Source organism: Trichomycterus rosablanca, chromosome 8 (assembly GCF_030014385.1).
Source record: "Trichomycterus rosablanca isolate fTriRos1 chromosome 8, fTriRos1.hap1, whole genome shotgun sequence".
Taxonomy (NCBI): Eukaryota; Metazoa; Chordata; class Actinopteri; order Siluriformes; family Trichomycteridae; genus Trichomycterus; species Trichomycterus rosablanca.
The window spans coordinates 23,378,309-23,397,622 of record NC_085995.1 but is presented as its reverse complement, the minus strand read 5'-3'; the positions used below and the strand labels follow the sequence as shown (position 1 = coordinate 23,397,622).

Sequence of the window (19,314 nt, the reverse complement as noted above, 5' to 3'; positions counted from 1 at the left end):
TAAAATACCAGAGCTTTGCTTTTACCAAAAGCAGCACTAAAGTCATGTATTATTTAGACACATGTACCTATAAGCTTTTATCTTGCGAGCTAACACACTACATTCAGTTTTGGTGCACTGTTTGCTTTTAGCATTGGAAAACTCACAAACACGTGCACACACAAACACATGTAATGCTGATGTTATAGCACCTCTGTGGATAAACACGTTTGTTGTTTTCTGTTAATTGAAGTTCTTCCACAGTGACGTATAAAGTGTGTATCTGTCATTAGTCGACTATAAACCGATACCCGTCAAGCTTATAACATCGTATCAAAATAAGTTTTTACTACATATTTCCCTTGTTTTCACAATTTAGTAATTTCCAATTCCACTACTTCAGTGTCATAACCATGTTAGTGTCAATGCAGTGGTGAGAATGGTCCTCAACCCAAATATCATCTTGGCATCACTTACATTCAAACTTATCCTCTGCTGTGGTGGGTTTGACAATAAACTATGACTTCCCTCGAATACTCCCGCTCTTTTATTTTTGGCAACAAATAATAGATTTTCCTTAGTAAGCTAAAATGCTTTTACATAAATCAGTTACCAAGCAGTAAAGAAAATATGGACATCAGCAGTCTCATTAAGTCTGTCAACAAGCACATTCAGCATTTAAAAATAAGAATAATATACAAGCAGTCAAAAAAAAAGCATTGGTAGAGAGTTGTTGTGGACTGCTTTGCTGCATTAGTACCTGGACAATGTTTCAGAAAAATGTAAGGTCATCTGTCTGTAAGTCGAAGCAAAAGCATCATATGGTTAAGCAGCAGAACAGTAATCAAAATGAAAATTGCCTGTATTTCAATATTGGAAACACTGCATGAACAGAAATTCATGTCTACTTTCTTTCAATTTATTTTCATATCATTAACAAAACCAACTTGACTTAATGACTGTTTCATATATACACCGATCAGCCATAACATTAAAACCACCTCCTTGTTTCTACACTCACTGTCCATTTTATCAGCTCCACTTACCATATAGAAGCACTATGTAGTTCTACAATAACTGACTGAAGTCCATCTGTTTCTCTGCATGCTTTGTTAGCCCCCTTTCATGCTGTTCTTCAATGGTCAGGACTCTCCCAGGACCACCACAGAGCAGGTATTATTTGGGTGGTGGATTATTCTCAGCACGGCAGTGACACTGACATGGTGGTGGTGTGTTAGTGTGTGTTGTGCTGGTGTGAGTGGATAAGACACAGCAGCGCTGATGGAGTTTTTAAACACTTCACTGTGCTGGACTGAGAATAGTCCACCAACCAAAAATAAATCCAGCCAACAGTGCCCCATGGGCAGCATCCTGTGACCACTGATGAAGGTCTAGAAGATGACCAACTCAAACACAGTATTTAAAAACTCCATCAGCGCTGCTGTGTCTGATCCACTCATACCAGCACAACACACACTAACACACCACCACCATGTCATTGTCACTGCAGTGCTGAGAATGATCCACCACCTAAATAATACCTGCTCTGTGGTGGTCCTGTGGGGGTCCTGACCATTGAAGAACAGGGTGAAAGCAGGCTAAAAAAGTACATAGAGAGACAGATGGACTACAGTCAGTAAGTGCTTCCATATGGTAAGTGGAGCTGATAAAATGGATAGTGAGTGTAGAAACAAGGAGGTGGTTTTAATGTTATGGCTGATCAGTGTACATGTATTAAATGACTGGTGTAATGTATAAACCAATGAACCTTTGTTCAGTAGAGCAGATTTGATCAAAATTCAAAGCACACATCGCATTCAGTAATGCACATTGCAGGATTTCTCATTTTAAGAGTGTTGCACTCATTGCAGGTGTATATTTAGAGACTGGAGCTATTTTCAAAGTGCACAATATTTCTCCAGTCTTTATCAGTTGACACTTTCTGATTACAGGACACAGTTGGTTTAATAATTTTGGTTAGAGCACAGTTTTTACTTACAGTGAGGCGTTTCAAAATCCCATATTTATGAACATATATAATATGTTCTTGTTCCACTGCATACTAGTTCAGATATCACTATTCCTTGGGTTTCCCCAAACATAGCCCTCCAACTGTAAAATCATTTGATATGTTAGCTTCTGAAAAAAGATGAAGCTCCTTGATCTAAAGTTCTACTTTCCTATTTTTGTTAAAGTTTTGGAGAGTTTTCTGTAGTTTGGTCCACTTCTGGCAGACATTTTGAAAACTAGACACTAAGGCTGTTCCAGTTTGGGTCACTTGCTTTAGGCCTATGATCTATTCTGCAGCTGACAGCCATTGAGTAATTATGTAACGATAGGCTAGACTTGACAAGAGAGGGGCGGACACATACACAGAGATGTTTTTAGACAGTGTTAAATAAAAGACGAGACAAGGTAACAAGACATACTAACACAAACACAAGAACTAAGCTAAATGCTACCACTAATCTAAACATACATGAATAATGCTAAAGCTAAGATAATGCTAATTGCTAAACACATGAAACCTTAACCCTAAGCTAAGCTAACACTAAACATAAACATGAACTGGACTAAGACAAAGAGCATGAACAAGACAAGAACAAAACCAAACCAAAATCAAACCATACCAAGTCAAAGACAAAATCAAAAAAACATGAGCAAGGAACTAACCAACATGACATGACAGAGTCAACCCAAACCAAGAGTCAATTTCAAAATAGTCTTTGCTAGCTGTTCCACAGCTACTTGCTTTAATGCCTTAAGCATTGCACCTCAAACAAGGTGCAGCTGTGGTTAATTTGCAGCAGGCCAATCAAAATGAGGGGTGTTTGCTTGAGACTGAGAATGCTCCCGGAGAGAGGGGTGTGGCACATAAACAAACTGTACATGCTCTGGGAGCACAGAGGGGCTGCATTCGTGACAAATTAATTAAAGTTTAAATGGCCAAACTGAGGCATTTCTGATTGGGGAAAATAAAACATAATTTGATTATTGGTTATGAATGTATTTTTTACAACTCCACATTTTTGTTGCCCTTAGTCACTTTCTTGACACAGTAGAGCCTTGCAATACAGTTGGAACTGTTGGTCTCAATTCAACAACTTGCAGTACTCTATCAGTATAAGTATAGCTTCTCATACTCTTAATAATCTTAATATTTTAGTATTATTTTTATATAGTATAGCGTTTAAATATTTATTGTCTTTCTACATTTTACAGTATGCGTGGAGCCTGCCAGGGCATATGTGCTGGTAAATAAAATGATTCTGATTAGCGTGTTTAAGTTAAAAAGTTACAGTCGACTTGGCTAATTAATGTAAAGGAGGGCAGTGGAGTTTGAGAATAAATCACTAAAAGGTAACCATGAATTTAAAACCCTCTAGTTTAGTTAAGAAACAACACTGGGGCTCTGAAGTGGGTCTTTGTTCCTTGATTGTACATACTTGACATGACTTTGCCAGTACATCCACTTTCCAAAAATATCTAACTAAAGGCTTATTAGGCATTTCTATTGTAGGGATTGCATTGATGTGTCACTACGCAGGCTGAAGAAAAATAGGACCTTGTGTTTAGGCAGGATGTGGAATGACGATATCTGATATAGTGTAGGTCTCGGAAAAGCACTTCTTTGCACATCTCTATGACAAACTTTGCACTTGACATTCTTTCTGTTTTTACTATTAAGACAAAATTATAGAAAATGATTGCCACAGTTGGATTTGTTTGGGTGTGCCTAATATCATTAATACAAGCCAACAAACTCATTATTTCTCATGCTTATTAATTCATAATTATTTTTTAGGTTTATTATTTGTATTATTATTATTATGAATAATTATTGTTATGTGTCATCAATATGATTTTGACTACAGGCGATTATATGGGTAGCCTTTATCTAGAACATTTTATTTGAGTCTTTTTCAGACTTCTTGATCACTCGTTCATTGTTCTTCAAATTGGATACATCCATCTTGTTCCTGACTGTCCACTTCCACTTTTACCTTCAACTCTTCTAAGCTCAACTGTCTTTTCCAATTAACTGGTTCTTCTCATGATGTGTCCAAAATAAGAGCATTTCAGACTGGTTATCTGGGCTTTGAGTGAGAGCTTAAGTTGGTCAAGGATCTATTTGTTTGGTGTTTTTGCTGTCCAAGGATCTCTCAAAAATCTTTGCCAGCACCAAGGTTCAAGGCCATCAATATTCTTCCCATACCACTTTTTATTGTCCAACTCTCACATCTGTAAAAACTACACAGAAGACCCCAGTCTTGATAATTTGAAGATCTTTATTTTTGTTCTAATTGCTAGATAATTTGCTGTTAATAATTGATCCCAGTAGGTTAAAACTGTCTACCACATCAACATCTTCTTCATAACTGAAAGTGTAATCAGTCCAGTCTGTTTTGTCCATTATCTGTCATGACTGTGAATTGTTGATTAGTGTAGAGATTCCTCATTAGAACGATGAGATGCTCCGATACACCCATGTTCCTGAAGATGTTCTATAATTCTGTGTGCTCAACACAGTTAAAAGATTTATAAAAGATAATATAGCACATGTTAACTTCCTTCCTAAATTCCTTGGCATTTTCTATAATCCAGAGTACATCTGCGATGATATGTTGCTCCTTTGTCTTTTATAGATCCTGGTTGTACATCTGGAAGTTCTGTTTTAATGTAAGACTTTAGTTTGCACTGAATAATCTTCAGCATAATGTTACAGGGATGTGATATGAGGGAGGTTATAGGATAGTCTGCAGACTGTGTGATTCAACGTACAAGCTGCATTCTGCTCATTGCAGCAAGAGGCGCTAAAGTGACCTGCATTTATATCAAGTCTATAATGGCAGAGCAGTTTAATATAAAAAATTGCCGAGATATAGCTACTTCAGCAGTACAAACAAATTTATGACACCTGTCAGCTTTTTTTACATTCTGTCGAGGAAACTGTCAGTTGTATCGCCCAAGATTTGTGGGCTAGTGTATTGCCCCTGTTAGCATTGTTATTTATAACCTCCACTGTAACGTAGAAACGCAGGCATGGGCAACCGGATGCACAGTCACATTATAATTTTCTATATTGTAATTGCACTGCGCTGTTCTTTGCACATGTTCTTACTCTGAGGAGTCCTGCAAGGTTAACTAGTTCCATGGATCCACCTTATCATGGAAAATAAGCTAGTATGAGCTAGTATTGAGTAAGTATAGAGCAAGTATAAGCTAGTATTGAGTAAGTATAGAGCAAGTTTAAGCTGGTATTGAGTAAGTATAGAGCAAGTATAAGCTAGTATTAAGTAAGTATAGAGTAAGTATAAGCTATTATTGAGTATGTATGGAGTAAGTATAAGTTAGTATTAAGTAAGTATAGAGTAAGTATAAGCTAGTACTAAGTAAGTATAGAGTAAGTATAAGCTATTATTGAGTAAGTATAGAGTAAGTATAAGCTAGTATTAAGTAAGTAAAGAGCAAATATAAGCCAGTATTGAGTAAGTATAGAATAGGTATAAGCTAATATTGAGTAAGTATAGAGCAAATATAAGCTAGTATTAAGTAAGTATAGAGCAAATATAAGCTAGTATTGAGTAAGTATAGAGCAAATATAAGCTAGTATTGAGTAAGTATGGAGCAAATATAAGCTAGTATTGAGTAAGTATAAAGCAAATATAAGCCAGTATTAAGTAAGTATAGAGCAAATATAAGCTAGTATTGAGTAAGTATAGAGCAAATATAAGCTAGTATTGAGTAAGTATAGAGCAAATATAAGCTAGTATTGAGTAAGTATAAAGCAAATATAAGCCAGTATTGAGTGAGTATAGAGCAAATATAAGCTAGTATTGAGTAAGTATAAAGCAAATATAAGCCAGTATTGAGTAAGTATAGAGCAAATATAAGCTAGTATTGAGTAAATATAGAGCAAGTATAAGCCAGTATTGAGTAAGTATAGAGCAAATATAAGCCAGTATTAAGTAAATATAGAGCAAATATAAGCCAGTATTGAGTAAGTATAGAGCACATTTAAGCTAGTATTGAGTAAGTAAAGAGCAAATATAAGCTAGTATTGAGTAAGTATAGAGTAAGTATAAGCTAGTGTTAAGTAAATATAGAGCAAATATAAGCCAGTATTGAGTAAGTATAGAGCACATTTAAGCTAGTATTGAGTAAGTATAGAGCAAATATAAGCCAGTATTAAGTAAATATAGAGCAAATATAAGCCAGTATTGAGTAAGTATAGAGCAAATATAAGCCAGTATTAAGTAAATATAGAGCAAATATAAGCCAGTATTGAGTAAGTATAGAGCACATTTAAGCTAGTATTGAGTAAGTAAAGAGCAAATATAAGCTAGTATTGAGTAAGTATAGAGTAAGTATAAGCTAGTATTGAGTAAGTATAGAGTAAGTATAAGCTAGTATTAAGTAAGTATGGAGTAAGTATAAGCCAGTATTGAGTAAGTATAGAGTAAGTATAAGCTAGTATTAAGTAAGTATGGAGTAAGTATAAGCTAGTATAGAGTAAGTATAAGCTATTATTGAGTAAGTATAGAGTAAGTATGAGCTAGTATTGAGTAAGTAAAGAGCAAATATAAGCTAGTATTGAGTAAGTATTGAGTAAGTATAAGCTAGTGTTAAGTAAGTATGGAGTAAGTATAAGCTAGTGTTATATCTGTTTTTGCTTCTGAGGATTAATTTCTTGCCAATGTACTTCATGTCATACTGAATATTTGTACAGGTTTCTTGCAAATGTACTTAATGTCTTACTGAATATTTGTACAGGCTTAAAACTGCTTAAATAATTCTACATGTTCATTTCTTGCTTATTGTGTGCTTGAGCATTAGAGACGTTTTCAAAACATTGTAGTTATTTCTTGCTTGTTTTGTCTGGAATATGTTTAGTTTTTAAACCATACCTTCTCTAAGTGGGCTGTGATCATGGTCTGATTTCAGGTAAAAAATAACTAATGCTTTGTGATACATGATGATTTAATTGCAGAGTGACTTACTGATATCTCATCGGCATAAAAGTTAAGAACCTCTTAACTTTTTACTCTTTTAATGCTTGTGTGGCATCACTCGTGACCTAGATTTTTTACACATAAAATAAATGGAAGACTTTGCTCTGTTTATAACCTCTGAGGTTTGTAGATACAGAAATTGGGACTGACAAATCTTTTAGTAATTGATATTTCTCTAAAATTTAGTTGAAAAGCAAGCTGTATCCAACCAACAGCCAAAGTCAGTCCTCTTATGAATATAAAGGTAGCCTACTTAAGTAAAGCTACCAGAACTGAAAGTGATCTGAGTGTCCGGTGCTAAAACATAGATGCATTTCAGTTTGTTTACATTTGGGAGGCTTGTACAGCATAAAAAAGCAGATTACATTTTTTCACATGGTGCTATTAGTCAATTAGCGCTTTTAGCATGGTGAATTATGTGACACTTGTGACATTCAGTAGTCCACTAGGAATAACTTTGATGGCATGACATCATCAAACCCACAGCATTTAGACATAAGCAGTTTTGTGAGTTTTTGAATGTGGTATCAAGAAATATTTGCCTCTAATGTCCTGTTTTATCTTTGCGAAGTTCAGGAGCTTTTCACTTGCTATAGGAAAGACAATATACCACTAGGGAAGCTGTAGTCAACATTGAGACAGCAGCCTGGACTATTCTGTTTTGATTTTCAGCATGGAAATTCAATTTGTGTGTGTTATTAAATCATGGGCCTGTTTTGTAACAGGTCTGCAGACTGAAGCTGCTAAGCCTGTTTATAGACCTTATATAGACCTTATGAATGGTGCAGAGATTAGAACAAGTTTGCAGGTCTCCATCTCTTCATAAAAACAATGTCAAATTACAGTGGATGGTTTTACAATTCCATTCTTTACCTTTATTATGTGATATCAGATAATTTTTCATTGATTTCTGTGTGGTTACTGTGTCTGTATGTGGACGAGCAAATGCAATATGGTTGGATTTTAAGAATTTTAACAACTAACAATTGTATTTAACAGTAACAACAAGTCATACGCAAATTTGCAAACACTACCTTGCCTCTAATCGTATTTCTTAGCTTTGTACTGCAGAGTGGTATGGTATGGCAGAAATATGGTCTTATGGTCTAAAATATGGTCTTATCATTTGCACCAACTGTCTTTTCAAAGTGAGTGACCTCTATGTGATCTTTTTTAGCTATAATGAATGTCTGTGGGAATTTGTGCCCATTCAGTCAAAAGCAAATTTGTAAGTCAGGGCTCTGCGCAGGTCTTTTTTCTTTAAACCAAAAATGTCTTCATGTCTTTATAGATTGTGCTTTGTGCACAGGGGTACAGTCATGCAAAATAATTTTCTTTATATAATTGATTCATTATACCTGTTAGCAGTTGTTGTGGCTGAAATAACATTAATTTGAAAATTAGAAGGGGAGAGAGGGAAGTCCCGTTAATTAATAATTGTGTTCATATTGCATTTATATAGCACCGCTGAGATTTAAACCCCAGATCTTAGCAGTAGTGAGGTAGCGCACATTATTACTACATCATCTGACGCCCCAATTTAAAAGCATATCTACTAATCTATCTAGAAAGTACTACTTTCTACACCAGTTACCAGTTGGTGTTCATCAAACTCAACAATTTGCAAATGTGTTCACATAGTATTTTGGTAGTACAGTGGATTATAATTGCTTTAGCCAACAATTAAAACACAAAAGCACAGAGATTTGATAGATTTCTAAATTGTATTATTATTTAACCTGATGTTTGGACCTGTAGACTTGTAGAACGTGTTGATTAACTGCTTAAATACTTGCCTAGACAAAGGTTAATACTGCTAGATTTTACAAACACTTTAATTCAGAGCTTTTAAATCAATGCTTTTTAAAGAACCAGTAAAACCAGTTCACAAGATTTGCTTTCTCCTAGATCATTTTGTGACTACTGTGACAAGCTTACCAGCCATCTTTCCTCCATCATCCCTTTGTAACCCTCTTTCTCTCTCTGAGTAGGTGTTTTCCTGCTGAGCTGGATGAGGGGTTGGTTTCTCCTGCAGAGAGATAGTGTTGAAGCATTCTGCATCTTTCTAACCCCCCCACCATACACACACACACACACTGTCTTCTCCACTACACTGCATGATCCACCACAGCGTGACAGACCACAGCAGCACAGACAGCAGGAGAGGAGAGATGGAAAAAATGAGTAGAGAAAAGAAAGAAGGAAGATCGTGCATGGCAGGGAGGGAAGCGGACGTGAACGTGCACTCGTTTATACACTCGGCATGTGGGAAATGTGGAAATATGCGTCATTTAGTTACAGTCAACTGCCAGGGAGTGCAGTTTGCTGGGGTGTTACAGCAGTGTGTGCATGTGTGTGTGTGTGTGTGTGTGTGTGTGTTGTGGGGGGTGTTTGAGAAAAGAGAAAAAAATGATAAGAAAAGCTGTAATTGCATTAAACTGTAAGAGTGCCTAGCTTTGTTTTTAAAGATTGGTAATCATGAACTGCAGGCTTCATATTAGTGTTTTATAGTATAAATGGTGGCTTTCTCACAGACAGACTGTGAATTCTTTCATGCTGGTTTTTCCCATCACAGCTGAGCTGAAAAGTTTGTGTGATGGTGAAGATTGCATCTTGTGTTACTTGTAAATGGGTTGCCATGTTGGCTACTGCGTTTCAAATCAGAGTTTAGTTGCAGCGTTAACTTTGTGCTGATAATCACCCGTGATGTGGGTGAGATGTTCTTATTAACTTATTTATTAGTTTATTAATCGATAGTAAGCATTTTTCTACACAAAGTTGCCTTTTTGTGACTTTTTATCACAAAACTTCTAACCTCGGTATTGAACTAGGAGCAAGTAGACAGCAAAACATTTCATTTTCATTCCTGAAGACATTTCCCACAAGACCAAGTGGTACTCAGGGGCAAGGTTAGCTATTTTTTCACTATAAACATTATACCCAACATGAGTAATTGTGAAGGGGGAGTCACACCTCAAGCTCCACACCTGCAAGGATAAAAAGAACTCAAATGCAGTGTTTTTCTTCAAGGTACAACAATACTTTGGCTAAAAATCAACCAAAAGAAAGGGGGTACTGGAAAAAATAAGGTGGCCAAAACGACAGAAACAAAGTAACAAATGAAAGACACAAACAACTGCTCGATGGAGAAAGTGGATAGAACAGAGACAGCGCAGAACTGAGAAATGACAGGCTGCTCCGGCCAGATGTGACAATTTAGTTCTTTTAAAAAGGAAAGAAAGATAGGGAACCCTCAGAAACAGCCAGGACCAGCGATGCACAAGCAGCACCCCAACCACACCAATGACACAGTCCATGCAAAACACTGATTTATGGGTGAATCCCACTCCAGAAAAGGGAAGTCATGTCCCCTCTGGGGCAATCCCCTACCAGGGTGGTCCCAGAAAGAGATAAGTATGAAAACCAGACTGAGGCAAGCAGCCCACTATTATGGTTTCAGTTAGAAGCAGCCTTGCCAGACAAAGCAACTGGCAAGTCTGAGAGATAAAAACTGTGATATATTAAAATACTTCCACCTGAAGCGAATTAATGCTCATAAGGCAGAGGTGATTGTAAATTAGGAGAAACTGACACATCAGTCATCTGCACCTCCATGTTTGCTCTGCCAGCCAAAATAGCAACGCATATGAACAAGACTCTTAACGTCCACGTTACAAGTAATAATGATGGAATAAGTTTAACTGTCTACTAGTTCAAATAGACAATGATTTAAGAATACAAAACTGTCGGGTTAATTGGAGCTACTAAAATTGTCCTGTGTAAATGTATGGTGTTTCCTACCTTTTGCCTAGTGAATCAGTCTTACTGTGACCCTGAATAGGATAACAGGGTGGTAAAACAGTCCATCTCTTCAGAGGGTGTCAGTCTTCCTCACTTGAATAACTCCGGTAGTCATAAAAGGTGGCTAGTGGATGCTTATGATAATAATATTTAATCCTTTCTAAATTGACCTTCTGTCCTTACAGTAGCATGTTACTAATTACAGCATGGCAATGTGCATATTTGTGTATTCATGCGTGAGCGTGGTTAGTCTTGCATCCTCTCTGAGTAAAGTGGATTAAGCATTACGCTGATAGATTTAGCCACTGGTGAGTGTTCTTCAGCTAACCTGAGTTGTACATGCTATGTGATTTAAGTGCCAAGCTGTGCATTAGTTCCTGATCAGCAACCCAAGGACAGAATTTGCTTATTTTGCATGTTTATTCATCTCCAAATGTCATGTGTGTGTGTTTTTCCAAGGTATAGTGAATGACTTTTCTTTTCCCTTCTCCTCTATTCAGTCCCTCTTTAATAAGAGTGATAAAACTTCCAGGAAATGCTGATTTGAGCGAAAGCTTTCATGCATTGCAGTACACTCTTCCTTCAAGGACACACATGTGCACACGAGAAGTTACAGTGATTAAGTATACCTGTTTTATTAATACTATAACTACTACTGAAAGTTCTACTAATATTTATGTCATTAAACTCTTACTACTAATCATAAGGTTGCACTATTCTTAGTTTTAAATGATAAAATTCTACTGATAATATTGTAACACTACCACCATTACTGCTACTACTATCATTACCGATCAGCCATAACATTAAAACCACCTCCTTGTTTCTACACTCACTGTCCATTTTATCAGCTCCACTTACCATATAGAAGCACTTTGAAGTTCTACAATTACTGACTGTAGTCCATCTGTTTCTTTACATACTGTTTTAACCTGCTTCCACCCTGTTCTTCAATGTTCAGGACCCCCACAGGACCACCACAGAGCAGGTATTATTTAGGTGGTGGATCATTCTCAGCATTGCAGTGACAATGACATGGTGGTGGTGTGTTAGTGTGTGTTGTGCTGGTATGGGTGGATCAGACACAGTAGCGCTGCTGGAGTTTTTAAATACCGTGTCCACTTACTGTTCACTCTATTAGACACCCCTACCTGGTTGGACCACCTTGTAGACGTAAAGTCAGAGGCGATTGCTCATCTATTACTGCTGTTTGAGTTGGTCATCTTCTAAACCTTCATCAGTGGTCAAAGGACTCTGCCCACGGGGCGCTGTTGGCTGGATATTTTTGGTTGGTGTCACCAGCAGTGACAGTGAGGTGTTTAAAAACACCACCACCATGTTAGTGTCACTGCAGTGCTGAGAATAATCCACCACCCAAATAATACCTGCTCTGTAGTGGTCCTGGGAGAGTCCTGACCATTAAAGAATGGATTATTGTATGATTACAGTCAGTAATAGTAGAACTACAAAGTGCTTCTATATGGTAAATGGAGCTGATAAAATGGACAGTGAGTGTAGAAACAAGGAGGTGGTTTTAATGTTATGGCTGATCGGTGTATTCCAATAGAGCTGTTATTGTATCAGTATTTACTTCTCATAATTTTGATAATATTGCTCATATCAGTTATACTATTAATGTAACACAAGCACCTAAACGTAATCCTACTGCTTTTGAAAAAGAAAAATATCTAATTATCATATTTACCTTTACAACATTTAGCAGACACTTTTATCTGAAGCAGCCTACAGCTGTGACCATGTACAATCCAAGCAGTTGAGGGCGAAGGACCTTGCTCAAGGGCCCAACAGTGGCAACCTTGCAGTGATGTGGCTTAAACCTATTGATTACTCGTCAAGTACCATAACCGCTGAGCTACCACTGCCCTTGTGTACATTCATTCATTCATCCATGACTGTTTGACCATTGCTTTATCCTTGTCAGGATTGTGGTGGGTCCAATTCAATGAGTGAAAGGCAGGAAACAACCAGGACAGTCCAGTTCATCACAGGGCAGACACACACACACACACACACACTTTTAGTAGCTCCAGTTGGCCTGGCTGCAAGTCTTTGGAAAACCGGAGCACCACATGGACACATGCAAACTCCACACAGGGAATCAAACCCAGGCCCTTCTTGCTGTGAGGTGACTGCGCTACCCACTCCATTAACAGGCCGGCCCCCTTGTGTACACCAAAATGAAATTCTTTTCTTTGCATTTCTTTGGGTCAGAGCACAGGCTTTTATTAGGTGCCCCTGTGCTGAGAGGATTAGGGACCTTGGTGGAACCAAGAATTGAACCCTCAACCTTCTATTAATAGCATGAGCTACCACTGCCTTCTTTAGTAATAGATACTTACTCACTCACTTTCTTAATGACTTATCCAATTAGGGTCACGGGGGGTGCTGGAGCCTATCCCAGCTTTTCAATGGGCGCAAGGCACACAGTAACACCCTGGACGGGGCGCCAGTCCATTGCAGGGCAGACACACACACACACACAAACATACACACACACATTCACCTATAGGGCAATTCAGTGTCTTTAATTAACCTGACTGCATAAAAACCGGAGCTCCCAGAGAAAACCCACGCAGACACAGGGAGAACATGCAAACTCCGCACAGAAAGGACCCAGACTGCCCTGCCTGGGGATCAAATTCAGGACCTTCTTGCTGTGAGGTGACAGTGCTACCCACCAAGCCATTGTGCCGCCCTAGTAATAGATACTAATAGTAATATTGTAGCATTACTACTATTAGCACTGATTCTACTATTACCTGTTCTAACAATATTATTATTGTAACACTAGATACTAATAGTAATACTGTATTACTATCATCACCACCACTACTACTTTTAGTCTCCTACAATTACTGGTACAAATTATAATGCTGTAATACTACTATTACTATCACTATTATGACTACTAAAATGTAATACTGCTGCAAAACTGATAATGATATTAATATTGTAAAATGAAATGTTTATATTCTGTATAATTATACATTAATAAAAAAAAAAATGTTCTGGAAAAGTTGGGACATTTTTTGAAATGCAGTAAAACAAAGAACCTGTGATTTGTTCATTCCTGTGAACATTTTTTGACAAAAGTACAGAGTAAGGATTTTTAATATTTTTACTGACCAACTTGATTGTATTTTGTAAATATAAACACATTTTTAATCTACATTCAAAAACACTGGTCAAAAATATGCTGGTTTGCATAAACAAGAAGAGCAGAAGTTTCTATGTAGAAAAGCCAGGAGTTTTCTGGGCCCAAGCTTATCCCAGATGGACCAAATAAAACTGAAAATGGTCTAAAATTTTCATGAGTCCATGTTTTCGGAGTGATTTTCAGAAAAAAACAGAAAACTTTGTTTTATGGTTTGGGGTGCGTTAGTGTCCACAACACAATATTGAAGCAGAGATGTGTATTTCTTTTCTTTTTTCTTTCTTACTTTCTTTATTTTGTATATTTCTTTCTTTTTATTTGTATTTTATTAGATTGTGGGTTTTTTGGGGGGGGGGGAATGTATTGCCACCCAGGCCACATCTTTTCCCGGGTCCATGTTATTTCAGCAAGAGAAAAAAAATCCACTGCAAAAATGCAAAAACTATTTTTAGCTTCCAAATTATTCAGAAGTGTAATTAATAGGAAAGATGATGTAACACGGTGGTAAACACTCCTCTGTGTGTTGCAGGCCTAACATTCTAAATTTGTTCATATATATCAAACTACAATTAAGTTGGCCAGTGAAATCATATTTTCTTTGTACTGTGGTCAATTAAATAAAGGTCTAGGGAAGAAAGAAATCACAGATTCTTGTTTTATTGCATTTTCTAACTTTTCTGGAAATGGGGTTTATACTGCTACTAACTATAATATGTAATACTGTTGTGACTGTTACTACTACTATTATAGTTAGAAATAAAGAACAACAACAACGTAGTTCTTGGCTGGCACTAGAGTTAGAGTTAGTACTAGTTTACTACTGAGCTTAGTACTAGAGTTAAGTCCAGTGAAAGTGGTTGAATAATATGGAGTGAATAGTTTGGTCCTCCATACATGCTGAGTGGAAGAATCTGTGGAAGAATCTGGTGCTGACTGGTGTAAATATGAGTCCAGGACACACACGGAGAGGGCATGTGCTAGCCTCTGGCCCCCCTTGGCCAGCACAGGGAAATTGAGTACCTACAAATAAATGCTTTAAGGGGTAAACAAACAAATCCAAAAAAAACATCAAAAACAAAATGAACAAATTAACAAAAACGATAAAAAAAAAGTTATTTTAATACAATAATTGATTTATTAGGATTTTAACATGATGTTTTACACTTTGGTTACATTCATGACAGAAACGTTAGTTACTCATTACACAAGATTCATCAGTTCACAAGTTTAATGTCAAACACAGTCATGGACAATTTTGTATCTCCAATTCACCTTACTTGCATGTCTTTGGACTGTGGGAGGAATCCAGAACTCCCGGAGGAAACCCACACAGACACGGGGAGAACATGCAAACTCCACACAGAAAGGACTCGAACCGCTTCACCTGGGAATCGAACCTAGGACCTTCTTGCTGTGAGGCCACAGTGCTACCCTCTGAGCCATTGTGCAGCCCCAATACAATAGTTAAACTTCATAATAATAGTAATATAATTATTGACATTATTAATAAAATATTAATAAATACGTTTAAGATTTGTGTAAAGCAAACAAGTAAAAACAGACGCAAATGCTTTTTTACATCTCTAAAAATGTGAGAAATGAAAAAGATTATTGTTGTGTTCCCGCTCTTGCTTAGCTCTTAGTTATCTTACTTATCTGGTTCTGCTTATTAAGGGGATGGAAGAAGCCAGTGTAGCTTACTGAGCTGGGAACAATTACTGAGCAGAGCAGCAGGAGATGTTCAGGAGTTTGACGTGTGAGGTTTTTAGGTGTATTTGTCAACAAGTTTGTGTGGATTTGTCTATTGTACAGTGTAAAGAATCTTTTTCTTTAGGCTGTGTGTGTGTGCGCATGAGTGTGATTACTGCAGATGCATGCCTGACCTTGCAGCATGATGAGACTCAAAAGCTATTGTGAATGGTACAGAAAGTCAGAGAAAGACAGAAGTGAGGAGGAAAAAGGGCACTTGGTAGTCATTGAGGGTCTAACTTGGTAAAGTAATAGTAGTTTTAATAGTAGTTTTATTTCCAGAAAACTGAAGCTGTGCTGTTTGTATGTTGTAGTTCAGGAGCATATAATCCAGTTCCAGTATCATTGATGCTGGTTTGTTGTGCATCTTGAGGTTACTGGTTGGATACAGTTTGAATACTGTATTACATAATATCTTCATATCCACACATTTGTTGATACAGCAGTGTTTCAAAAACTGCTGTTTTATTTTCACCCTGCACAAATGTTTCATTTCTCCAAACTGTACCAGCACATTGTACAGCAAAAACACTGTATAAAAACAAATTCAACACAAAATCCCATTTCAATGACTACTACTGTCTCAGAATGGTTCAAACACCTGAATAGAATCCCAAATCAGGTGTTATCTCAAGCACATCTAATGCAACTAGTCAGAGGCTTCATTAGTTGCATCAGGTGTACTTGAGATAAAACACATTAAATACCTGGGCGACACGGTGGCTTAGTGGTCATAAACCCTCCAGTGACTGCAAAAGACCAGCAGCAAGATTTGGTAGCAGCTGGTAGTGAGGTTTCAGTCTGCACAGTAAGGCTACATACTAAAGACTAAAGGTCTTTGTGCCTGAATTCCAAGACATACACCTCTACTGACCCTAAAGCACAAAAAATCGGCTATAATATGTTCCAAACTATATAATAAGCCACAGAAGTTTGGGGATTCTGTTCTGTTGAGCAATGAAACAAAACTGGAGCTTTTTTGAGCCTATGGATTAGTAGTATGCCTGGAGAAGAAAGAATGAAGCATATAAGTAAGCTAAAAAAACCTTCCAGCTTACAGTCGAGCATGGATCACTGATGCTATGGAGATGCTTTATTTCTGGCACTGGGACCATGCATCGTGTGTAGAGCAAACTGGATTCATTCAGGAAATCCTACGTCCACTGTCATGCCTACTTTGGGAAAGTTGAAGCTTGTGTGTCATTGGACCTTTCAGCAGGACAGTGGTCCCAAGCATACCTCAAAGTTCACCAAGGCATGGTTTTAAAAGAAAATTCTGGAGAGGCTGTTACAGTCGTATCACTTTAACCATTGAAAAGATTTGGCGGGATTTAAAGAAGGCAGTTGCAGCACGCAAACCCAAAAATATTAGTGAACTGTAGGCCATTACCCATGAGGATTGGAATATGATTCTTCAGGAACGCTGCCAAAAGCTGGTGTCTATCATCATATTTGAAGCAGGTCATGACAGTAAAAGTGGGGTGTACAAAGTACTAAAGACACTTGTCATGAAGGGGTTGAATAATCCTGAGACTACATTAGGCATTAAAAGTTGCATTTTGTGTTACATTTGAATTAAAACACTTGCTATATTAGATGTGTTGAACTATTTAAGGGCGGTATGGAGGCTCAGAGGGTAGCACTGTCGCCTCACAGCAAGAAGGTCCTGGGTTTGATCCCCAGGTGGGGCGGTTCAGGTCCTTGTGGAGTTTGCATGTTCTTCCAGTGTCTGTGTGGGTTTCCTCCGAGAGCTCCGGTTTCCTCCCACAATCCAAAGACATGCAAGTGAGGTGAATTGGAGATACAAAATTATCCATGACTGTGTTTGACATTAAACTTGTGAACTGATGAATCTTGTATAACGAGTAATTTCCTTTCCTGTCATGAGTGAGTAAACCAGAGTGTGTAAAGCATGACATTAAAATCCTAATAAATATATACATCAATGAGCTATTTAAATTGTTTTTGTTTGGCTGGTTTATTTCAAACTGATAAAAGTTTGTACATTTTGCTGATAAACCGAATTTGAATCATTCTGATTGCAACTGACGTTTTCTGAATAATGTCATAAGCTCTTTTTTGCTTGATGATAGCTGTAACTGGAAATACAATATACATTTTTCTACTGTATGGCATTTTCTCTTACCTTGTCCTTGTCTCTGTCTTTTATGTATGTCCTTTCCCCAGCACGCTACATGACTCTGTCCTTCCAAATACGTTCAGTGTATTTTATCTGTCATACTGCCTCTTTTTTCTATTTCTATGTTAATTTCTTTTAAATCTGTCATCTATCATTCTCTCCTTTTTTTGCTCTATTGTGTCCGTTGAGACTCTCGCACCTGTGCGATTGATTTACTTTCACTATGTACTACATAATCATGCTTCGGCTCCTCCAAATGTTACAGTCATGCATCTCTTTCTACTGTAATACTGTCCCTCTGCCCTCCTGCCTGTCCTCCATACAGCCATCTATGTTCCTGTTTCTGTTTATCTCCTCCTAAACCTCCATCTGTGCCATCGATCGTTGTCCATACTGTTTTTATTTATTGTGTATATTTTTTTTACATATTCAAAATTTCTTTCTCTGTTTCTGTGCAGCTTCAGCTCCAAAAGTGAAGGTCATGCATCCTCAGTGGGTCTGGGAGGGGGAGCGGGTGACCCTGAAGTGTGAGGCACAGGGCAACCCGAGCCCGTCCTTTCGCTGGTTCAAAGATGGCAGCGAACTTCGCAAAAGCAAAGACGTTAAAGTCAAAACCAACAAGTAAGAGACATGCACATAAATCACTCACACACATTCACACACATTTGTACATTTTTATCAGTTCTATATTATTTTTTCCCACTATTTCATTAAATCCAGTTGTAGTGAATTGGAGCTTATCTCTTGTCTTGTCGCTGCCACAACCTCCACCTTTAATCAAGGAGGACTGTGGCTGTCACACACACCCTACAACACTCCCGCACCTGCCGATCGCGTAGGGTCTTACAGAGGGCAGTATTGTGTATCTGTATAGGCACCCAGCCTGTTGGAGCTAAGATTTGAACTCAAAATTGTTGATCTTAGCATTGGTGGGCTGGCGTGTTTTACCTCTGCGCCACCTTATCGCCTGCACATCTGTACACTGATGAAAAAACAGTAACATAAAGTGCACACACATAAAGAAATTGAGCTATTCTTGGTATCAAAACTATTAAAAAAACATTCCCTATCAACTCCACCACAGGACTGGCCCAGTTTTTAAATATAGACTATCAAGGAAATGCAGAACAGGTTTGCTTTTATGGGACAGTTGCTGCTGTGCATGAAAAGTGACTGTATGTACAAACATTGTGTGTATGTGAGAAATGTAGGCATACAAGAAGTTGTTTAGGATTTTAGCATCATGTTTTACACTTTGGTTACATTCATTATAGGACAGGTAGTTACAGGTTGCACATAATTCATCAGTTAAAGTTCAGTGTCAGACACCATCATAGGCAATTTTGTATCTCCAATTTACCTAACTTACTTGTCTTTGGACTGTGGGAGGAAACCGGAGCTCCCGGGGAAACCCACACAGACACGGGGAGAACATGCAAACTCTACACAGAAAAGAC

At 37.6% G+C, this 19,314-nt stretch overlaps 1 protein-coding gene across 1 annotated transcript in view; it reads left to right on the top strand.

The window, feature by feature from the left end:
* Positions 1-19,314, top strand: part of nrg2b (neuregulin 2b) — a 103,463-nt gene that overhangs the window by 24,461 nt on the left and 59,688 nt on the right. Inside the window, exon 2 of the mRNA XM_062999947.1 lies at positions 18,316-18,478. Within this exon, the coding sequence (XP_062856017.1) occupies positions 18,316-18,478 (163 nt within the window). The remainder of the gene's footprint in view (positions 1-18,315; positions 18,479-19,314) is intronic.